A 10,770-nucleotide genomic window follows, 5' to 3' on the forward strand; every position below is an offset into this window, starting at 1 on the left:
TAGGAATGGTGGCACATAATCCCCTAATCACAGCAGTTGGGAGGCCAGGCCTGCTACAGCTTCAGACTCTGTTCCTAACCCCACCAAACCAAGCCAGGACATAACAGACTGGCTTATAAAAACCAGGAAGTGCCGATCAGCAGTCTCTGAACATTGTATTAGAACACGCAGTGAGGTGGATTTCACAATGGGGAGAACTGGCATTTGAAACTGTGTCTGTCTGTCAGCACCACAACGGACCTCCCAAGAGGGCCTCTGTTCCCTTGACGGGCTCTGCTTTGGGTGTCAGGGCCAATCAGAGTGAGCATGTCTGGGCATGCTGGGTTAAGCCCAGCAAGGATTGGTGATCATTGCTTGGCATCAGGCCCTTCTCAGAGTCCTCTGTGAAACCTTAGGAGATGCAAGTACAGCCAGTTCTCCTCTGAGCCAGGCCCGTCCCATCTCCACCCAGTGGTGCGGTGAACAGATACAGGGTCTGTATCTGTCACCTGCTCTTCCTAAGGCAGCTGTCCCTCTCACCGCTCTCATCATGTTATCTTGTTCGGCTGTTCTAAATCAAGACACATTTTTTTTATTAGTCCTGGAAGAGATAAAACTTAGACTAGTAAATCATGAGAATGCAGAATCCAGTTCAACACTGTCTCATGCTTAAACTCCTTTGAACATTGAATTCCATTTCCAGTCCCGAGAGCAAGAGAACTGGGGCGTTTCTATGGATGGCAAATGCTTTGTGGCCTTCCACCTTCCCTGGAAACTCTTTCTGGACATTTTTAGCCTTTTTATCCAAAAGCCCCTTTATGTCTTTCTGCAGACACAGAAGTCCCCCAAAAGAAGAAAGGATGCTTCAGGAGGGCATATGACCTGTTTTGTGGGCTGGACCAGGGGAAAGGACCGAAGATGACTAAGGAAGAGGAGGAAGCCATGAAGATGAAGATGACGGACACCTCTGAGAAGCCTTTGTGGAGGACAGTGATGAACATCAACGGCATCATCCTGCTGGCCGTGGCTGTCTTTTGCCATGCCTATTTTGCCTGAATCCTGCCTTCCGTGGTGGACTTGGCAAGTCTGGGATTGTTCCCTTTAGACCCATTCTGAGGTAGTGAGGGGAACCTGGCCAGTTGTAAATTTTACCCACTGAGATAAAAGATGTACATGTGTGATTATAGGCTTGCTGGAGGAAGATGATTGCTGTGCTGTGAACTCACGCGTTTGAAGCCAGTGTGACATACTTATCTGTCCACACTGGAGCTTTAGAAGTGAAGTGGACTCAGACACAGAGTCAGACTAAGACACAGAATCCTGTGCTGTCTGAAGCACTTTGTCTCAGGTAGCTTGTAATTACTGTTTATAATCCTTAAGTACTATTTTTTTAGAGATTGTAGTCTGGTTCCTGTCATGTTTCTACCTGGCCCATCACCTCTTCCTCCTCTTTTTTTTAAAGAAAACCCCTGTCACCACATCCCTCTAGATTTTTTTTTCTACTAAAAAGAAAATCAATTTGACAAATAGAAAAATACCCAGAATCTGACGATACACCTTGTCCCAAAAGTGTATTCTTTAAAGTGGCAGTCTCAAGAAGACAGCATTTACCGGAAGAGGGGGACTCACAGTCATTGGAGATGCAGACGACTTGAGTTGTTGAAGTGGAAATCTCTGGTATGTCTCCTGTGTTTGTTACTCATCTTGGTGTTCACTGCGCCTGAAGTGTCTTAGCCACTCAGGAATATTTGTTGACATCCTACATTTTTATGGCATTTGTTGATGGGTGCTGCCTGGCCTTGCTATGCCTTTCTTTTCTTTTCTTTCTGTGACTGCACAAAGTGTACCTTTGGTGTCTGTTAGGGAATGCACTTTCTAGTGACCCTCTGCCTCACCGATGTTGACCTGCGATATGGACTTAGAAGCTGACACTACGTGACAGGACAGTAAAGGCTCCTGCAGGGACCCCTGCCATCCCGATGCAGCATACTCCCCTGGGAATCACTGAAATAATTAGCCTGGGGCCCTCTTTCCCATGTGTTCACATGGCCACCACGGCCGCCCCATGAGGTGTCCTGATTGGTGTTCACCCACTGGCAGGACGAAGGCAGGCGGCCTCGGGTCCGAATGGCAGTGCCTGGCACGTTTAGCTGGAAGAAGACCGTTCATGTGGAGCTGGTTTCCCATGGGAAAATAATTTTCGCTGACCCTAAAATTAATTAAAATATACTTGCAAGATCTCAGTTATATTGTAATGTTACCCCATTGCAGCTAGGAACTCAGCGTGTTGCTGCAGAACGATTTCAGGCTAGCCTAGGAAAGAGCCGAGTGAGGCACCGGGCATAGACGCAGCTCCGCGTGTCAACGGACAGCCTGTTGTTACACGAGACGGAAGGCCTGGAGAGAGCTGTGTGAGGTCCCTGGGCCCTGTAAGCCAGGCTGAGAAGAGGAAAAGCGGGGAATTAGTCAGGTCTCCGTGGGCTCTGTGGTGGGCTGTGAGTCTTGAGAGGAGGAAGGGCGGGGACGGAAGCTTGCGGATGGGAGTGTCAACATTGCCCTGTGCTCACTGCACTGCCAATGATTTACTGTACATACTGTAATAAATTATTTTGTCTGGACTGTGTATTTTTCTGTGTGAAAGATGGAAAATCATGGTGCTCATAGGATCACGCACACGTGGCGTGAAGACCCTTGGGAAGGTCATGGGAGACACAAGAAAATACCATGCAAATGCTATATTAAGTTTTTTTTTTTATAGTCCCATTGGTTAAAGGGTATTAGGTTGATAAAAATAAAAACATTAAAATACTAACAAGTTTGAAATTACAGTGAACCTAATTGTGGTTAACTTCAGATATGGGACACACACGTGTGAGCTTTCACACACATTTGAACAATTAAAAATTGTGGCCAATCTACGGGAGCGACCTTAGCTGAGACCCCAAGCAGCAGGTGTTAGGGAGCATAAAGTTGAAACCTCCTGTAGCCGGAAATCCATCCATAAAACTTTTGACCCCAAATGTGTCTTGCCTACAAGAAGCGTAGGGGTAAAGGTGGAACAGAGATTGAGGGAAAGGCAAACCAGTGAGGGGCCCAACCTGAGACCCACCCCGTGGGAAAGAGCCAACCCCGTCACTATTAATGATACTCTGCTATGCTTGTAGACAGGAGCCTAGCATAACTGTCTTCTGAGAGGCTTGATCCAGCATCTGAAGGAAGCAGATGAAGAGACCCACAGCCAAGCAATAGGCCGAGCTCAGGGAGTCTGTGGAAGAGTGGGAGGAAGAAGAGAGGGAGGCAGAGAGGGTCAAGGACACCACAGGAAGACCTGCAGAGTCAGTTAACTTAGGCCCATGGGGCTCGCAGAGACTGAACCAGCCACCGAAGACATGCTTGGACTGGATCCAGACCCCTACACACATGTAGCAGATATGTAGCCGGGTCAACATGTGGGTCCCCTAACAATGGGAACAGGGGCTGTCTCTGTCTCTGGATCCCTTTCCCTGAGCTGGGCTGCCCTGTCAGGCCCCAGTGGGAGAGGATGCACTTAGTTCTGCTGTGACTTGAGGTGCCAAGCTGGGATTTTGTGCTTGCCACACATAGACACACTTAGACAAACAGACACACACATAGACACACTTAAACACACATTTACACATATACACACATACATAGATACACAGACACACACACAAATACACAGACATACTCACACATATGACACACAGAGATGCACACATATGCAGACGCACACACAGAGACACACACAGAGACATACACATAGTCACAGACACATACAAATACAGACACAGAGAGACACATAGACACACAAATACACACAGAGATACACAGATAAACACAGGGAGACACAGAAACAGACACACATAAACACAAAAACACACATGCTCACACAGATACAGGTCCATACACAGAGACACACAGACAGATACACATACACATGAACAGAGACACACAGTCATAGACACACACACACACCTACACATACATACCCATACACACAGAATACACCTACACAGACACACACCTGCACATACATATAATACATACACATACATGCAGACATATACCTACACATAGACACCCAGACACACACAAACACACATAGACACATACTGACATACACAAACACTAGACACACACACACACACACACACACACACACACACGAGACACACACAAACATTCCCCAGCCTCTCTGTACATTCATGTCCATTCCATAGAAAGGCTGTGGCCGGCCCTTGCTGTTCCTGTACGGCAGTCTCAGCCTGGTGAAATGTCTCTGCCTCACTTTCTCACAGGAGCAAAGGGAGTTGGAGGCCAGACTGCCTGCTGCCCAGCGATTTCCAGGCTAACTGATTCTTCTCAAACAAATGAGTTCATGAGCAACAACCAAACAAGCACCGTAATTTGTGTAACATTTACATCTGACCAGACCTAAAGGAGATACATAATTTGTCTTAGTCCTCGGAGTTTAAAACGAAACAGGGAGGGAATTAAAAAAAAAAAATCAATCACTACAGACATCTAAATCATCAGAGTTCCAAGTCAGGAATGAATAGAGCCGGGTTCTAGAAAAAAAAAAATGGCTCAAGTGCAATGCATGCAGAAAAAAGACTGTCGGGTATTTAGAAATATGCCTCCCTGTACCACAAAGACAAGGGAAGGTGCTGTCCATGAAACTGTCCTTTGTCCTTTTGTAACACCAACAAAGACATACTTTAAAAGCTGAAGGCAAGTGGCTGCTGAAAAGCCTCCCTCCCTGTTCAGCTGATTGGAGGACCACCAAAAGCGAATTCAAGTTCGTGTCTGTATCATCACGAGGAGACAAGACATTAGAGGTCACTTTTCAAAGTGAGGGCAAAAGTGAAACAGAGCTGAACAACTCCACTCCACTCCCATCAGCCTCCAAAACAGGCAAAGGGAAGAGGCATACGATGGTTTGTAGTCACTGCCTAAAACAAGCTTTGCAACTGGGAAAGTGGAGCTCCAGAGGAGAGCCACACACCAACCAAGCTTTTTATCAAGTCCAACCCAGCCCAACAGAACAAGGTTGTCCTGTGGGAGAGTCCGGGTTCCCCAAAGAAGCAATGTCATGCAAAGGGGTAGGTCAGAGAAGACACTAAGGCAAAGAGCTGGGGTGGAGAAGCGAGTTATGGTTAAGAGAGCCCGCTGCCCTTCCAACAACCTGAGCTGCTTCCCATACCGCCTGCTCGCAGCTCCAGCTCCAGGAGAGATGATGCTCTTTTTTGCCTTCCACAGGCACCTGAACACATATGGCGCACACTCAGACACTCACGCATACATACAAATAAAATTTACAAATAGAAGTAAAGCCGAAGAGGCAGTGAGACAGGAGGGATGTGATATGGGGGAGAGCCTGGCTCTCCATGCTCATGATGCTCTCCCTAGGGGAATGAAGGGAGGAGAGAAAGGAAACGAAACAGGAACAATTATGTGAAATAAACCAGAAGTGCCAGTTACTGTGCCTGTGTCCTGGTTTGTGAATTCCTAATGCTTCTGGCTTAAACTGTGTTAATCATTTGGATAAGATTTTGATGCAGAAGTAAGGCATTTGCTTCATAATGAGTGGGAGTGGAGACTAAATCGACAGATGGATGACAGTCAGTGATCCACTGTATTCCCTGGTAACGTATGAGGAACTTACAGGCTGACCTGTTGCTCCACAAATGGGCTCACGCTGTTTCGGATTCCTGCCCACTCTCAGCGCTAGTGCTGTTTTCAGTGTTGCATATCCAGCTTCCGTTAATGTCCCACGGGTCCGGTGAACCCATGTTTAAGCTACTGCCTCATTTCGGGATTGTATAAAAACGTGACCAAGAGCAATTCCAGTAATGCGTACCCAGCATATTCCTATAAACACCGCTGAAAGTATATTAAATATACTTCTCTGAGATAAATTAGACCACATTAATCGAATATAAGCTGAAGCTACTTAAATGGAAGCCATCCCTGTAGTGTGTTTACGAATTTAAGGATGTGGTGATTATAATACGTGGAATGGAGCTCATTGGCCAGGCATGGTGACACAGGCCTGTTGTAGGCCTAGCATTTGGGAGGCAGAGGGCAGAAAGCCACCGTTGGCTCCACGGAGATCCACAGCAGGTGTGTCCTCTCTGCAGCTGCCCCAGCCAACAAGGTGACCACATGTGGCCCCTGAGTACCTGAAGCGTGCTTATGTGGCTAACTTTCTGTTTTCTTTTCAAGACAGCGTCTCACTCCGTGGCCCTGACTGGCCTGGAACTCACTAGCCAGATCAAGCTGGCCTGGAATCCACAGAAATCTGGCTGCTTCTGTCTCCAGGGAATCTGATGTCCCCTTTTGACCTCTTTGGGCAGCTGTCAAGGATATAGTGCACATAAATACATTCAGACAAACCACTCGTGCAGTGGCCCTCTTGCAAAGCTGGAATGATTATTATAATTTGTGGCCATCTTTTAACATTTTTAAACCTAAAATATTTGTGCTATAGTACAAACACTGCAAAGGGGTCCAATGAGACCTCAACTATATGAAAGTCTACTTTATAATCAAAGAAAATGGTGTCATCCTGCTTTGTGAGTTCATGGCTCAAAGAACAACTCATTGTTGGCCTTGTTGTTGTCGTGTGAGATACATCTCACTGCCTAGCTCAGATGGACCTGGAATTCTCAGCCCTCTTGGTTCAGCCTCGCTCGTGCTGAGGTCGCCGGCAGGGCTACCACAGCCAGCTCGCTACCGAAAAGGCCTTGAGCCAGGAGGCTTTGCACACTAATAATGCTGCAAAGAGCTTGTGAAGGGTCACGGGTGGTTATGCACAACAGACAATAAGAGATTCAAGCTACTGCCTTATATGATTCCAGAGGTCTCAAGAGGGTATACATAAAAACATATAAACATGTATACACACGAACATGCACATGTACCCTCATGCACTTACATATACACACGTACAGACACGTAAGCATACACATACACTAACACAAATACAGATATACACCTATAGATAGACACACGTAAACACACAAATATAGAAATGTATACTCGGAACACACACGTGTACAGAAGTGCACACATAATCACACATGGACATAAATATACACCCTCAAATACAGATAAATGTACACATGTGGACATAGTCATACACACAATATACACGTCTACACGCATAAATGTTCATGGGTACACACATGTACACACATGTTAATATACACAAATAAATATACAAATGAACACACCTACACATGAACACAATGTACATAAACATGTACACACACTCATATATATAAATAAATATAAACATGTATACACATACACATACATAAAGTGCAAACATAAATGTATGTGCGTATACATAAAGATGTTTATACACACATGACAGGACTGTGTACACATACATAAATGTACACGTGCACACATATAAATATAGCCAAACAAACATAGATATACGTGCCTATACACATATGTACACATGTGAGTATACAGATATACAGGCGTAAACATACTCACGTGCACACACATCCATACATGCATCCATACAAGCATACACATGCACACACACATACATACACTCATATGCGCTCATCGATATACACGTGTATGCACATATTATGCACAGGTTCACTGATAAACATTCACACGCACATACAAACATAAATGTACGCTTGTACGCACACAGTGTTGGCTTGTGGTTAAGGGCTGTGGAAGCTCTTTCAGAAAACCAAAGTTTGGTTCCCAGAGCCTGTTGGGCAATTTACTTCTTCCTGTAACTCCATCTCCAGGAGTCCAAAATCTCTGGCCTCTGGGCACAGCTCTCATGTGCACACACAAACACATAATTTTTTAAAGTCAATATACTCTTCATTTTTCAACCAAATATGGTTAAAAAAAGAATATTATCAAGTTACAGAAAAATAACATACTTATATGCCATTTATGATTTTAAAAATGCTTTTAGAAAACCAGTATATACATACTTCGTGAAATACTAAAACCCTGACTGTGACGTTAAGAGAGAGAAGGTGCCTGCTGTAGCCAGGAGTCCCTGCCAATGACCACACAGCACTGCATATGCAAATATTCGAGAAGCACTAGGACCTTTAGCAGAGTTGCTGATGGAACACACGTTTTCCATACTAGCAATGAATGCTTAGGGGGTGGTGTTTCAAATCCGCTGTGGCAGCTCTCTACAGCAGCCGGCACCTAGGACAGGGCTACCTCAGTCGCAGGCCCCCAAGGAGAAGCACTTGTAATTTACTGAGCGGGGAGAGAGCACCTTTACAAAGTACACCCCACACTCCTGGGCAAAAGGAGCCAGAACTGGGGAGATACCAGCCATCCCTTACTCTATGTTTCCCTAGTACATGCAAATTAAAATCGACAGTGAGAGGATGGAGGGGGAGATGGATAGGTGTGCTCATCAGAGTACTGGAAGGAGGAAGGCCCACCCTGCATCTGGGCATCTTCAGTGGCAGCCCACAGAAAAGGACGCAGAAGAAGGAAGCTTTTGCTTTTGGCCTGCTTGTCCTCGCTCTCACTGGAAAGTTCATCTGTCCTGAGGCATTCCTTCACTGTGTCAGAAACAACCTCTTCAGGATTCCAATGTAGATGGAAGATCAGGGATCCTTCAGGACTCCAGCACCAGCCTGGGACTCCGAGACATCCATCCTATGGACTGGACACTACAGGCCCTCAGCCTTACCAGTGTGAGACAGCTGTTGCTGGAGAACTCTGGACCACAGTGTTCACAGCACATCACTCTTCCAGTGGGCACCCCGAATTCACTGTCACTGCCCATGTCACTGTCTAGGTTCTCAGACACTTGGTTCTATCTTTCAGGTCCTGACTTGATCTACAACATACGGACTAGGAGCATAAGGAGCATCTTTGGACCCTCATCACAGCCCAGTATCCAAAAGGATCTAGTAAGACAGTGAAGAAATGCTCAATGGCCCAGAAATAGGACACAGACCTCTAGGACTCCTGCTTGGGGAAGGTTTTCACTAGACCCCCTTTGCCTTTGGAGAAGGTACTTTGACTCTTCATCTGCAGCCCTGGTTCTGTCTGCTGGCAGGTTCTGTAAGGTGAAGGAGCACAAGGAGTCTGCCCTGAGACTGGTCTTTACTGTTACAGATATGGCTGTGTTTCCTGCAGTTTAAAGGGCAAAGACTTGCCAGGCTCATGGAGCATCTCCTGCTTTTCCGCAAGACTTCCTACTCTTAGTTGTGAAGAAATCTCTAAGGGGCTTCATTTGAGCTTTTCTAATTAAAATAAAGATTAATATTTGTACAACAGCCCACCACGAAGCATTTCTATGTGTGTCTTCCCTGGTCGTTTGTAAGTTTTCCTCAAAGTCCTATGCAGAAAATAGTTTTAGCTTCTTAAAGTGCTTCATGAGCAGTTTTTGAAGGGAGTGTTTCTGTACTCATTCTTGGTATTTAATATTATCCAGTTAATATCTTATCCAAAAGTAAAATCTTGTTTTCTAAGCTGGAATCTATTATTTAGCCAAGTGTGAGATAGCAGTTTAACAAATGTGTTCTTACAAACGCAGGAACTTAATTTATCGTTTATACATTGTTTTATCATCAGACAAAATGAGCATTACTTAATAGTGATAAAACTTGTCAGTTAACTCTTTGCGTTAGGCTCCATGGCCCACACTTGTCTGCCTTGTCTAATTACCTCCTCCTTATTTGCCAGACAAAGAAAGTGATAGTTGGTGATGACACAAGGTAAGTGACCTGGCCATATCTGGCCAGCATCCACTGAACACAGTGACTCAGAAAACGCTTCATGTTTTAAGAACAAAGCTGTGATCCTGAATGTGTGCATACTTGGATCTCTACAGGTGTGTGGATGCCTGGAAGCAGTTCTTTATTTGTTCTGGAAGCTCATACCCTTTGCTCCTGGGTGAACACTTTCCTGGTAAGTTTGGAGAATGAAAAGGCTAATGAACTTCAGTCCCCTTTCCTAGAGGACTTCATGCCCTGCAGAGTGAAGAAAGATTACTCTCCCTGATTCCCTTCAGCCCACACAGCTTAGAAAGAGTGAGGAACAGGCAGCTTGCTGTTTCCTTGGTTCAAGAGTTTTCTGCTGAGAAATGATTCTGACAGGAAGAGATCAAATAAGCTGGATAGATGGACCAGCCTTCTGATAGCCTTTTTCTTTGAGTATGTGCTCAATTTGTTCAATAAGAAGTTGAAGCATGTGGTGACCTATGGCAGGGCAGTCTCCTGGGAAGGGACAGGGGATGACTCTAGCTGAGACCCCTAGTAGAGGGGGACATGGAGACTGAAGAGGCCACCCTCTGACCATACAAGACTTCTAGCAGAGAGAGTCAAAAACTTTGACTCAGAATTTACCCTGCACAAGATGTCCAGGGATAAAGATAGAGCAGAGATTGAGGGAATGTCCAACCAATGCCTGGCCACTCCATGGGAGCCAACTCCTGACACTATTAATGACACTCTATTATGCTTGGAGACAGGAGCCTAACATAGCTTCCTTTGAGGGGTTCTACCCAGCAATGGATTGAAACAGATGCTGAGACTAACCGCCAAACATTGGGAAGAGCACGAGAAGAAGAATGGAGGGAAGGATAGAAGGACCAAGAGGGGACAGGAGCTTCACAAGAAGACGAACAGAGGCTGTGTCCTCTGACTCGAACATCTAAGTGGGTGTGCTGTACAAACGGTGAAGGTGGGGAGACCCTGGCATGCTGTAAAAATTAGCTCCAGTGTCTTTGCTTGGTTTTGCATTGTGCTATTGCCT

The 10,770-nt window shown here is 45.5% G+C and overlaps 1 protein-coding gene across 1 annotated transcript in view; it reads left to right on the plus strand.

The window, feature by feature from the left end:
- Slc5a1 (solute carrier family 5 member 1) overlaps positions 1-2,597 on the plus strand; it is a 72,569-nt gene extending 69,972 nt beyond the window's left edge. Inside the window, exon 15 of the mRNA XM_055623913.1 lies at positions 812-2,597. Within this exon, the coding sequence (XP_055479888.1) occupies positions 812-1,035 (224 nt within the window). The 3' untranslated portion in view covers positions 1,036-2,597. The remainder of the gene's footprint in view (positions 1-811) is intronic.
- Positions 2,598-10,770: the final 8,173 nt, after the last annotated feature.

This window comes from Psammomys obesus, unplaced genomic scaffold (genome assembly GCF_907164565.1).
Source record: "Psammomys obesus unplaced genomic scaffold, mPsaObe1.curated_primary_1811, whole genome shotgun sequence".
NCBI classification, from domain to species: Eukaryota; Metazoa; Chordata; class Mammalia; order Rodentia; family Muridae; genus Psammomys; species Psammomys obesus.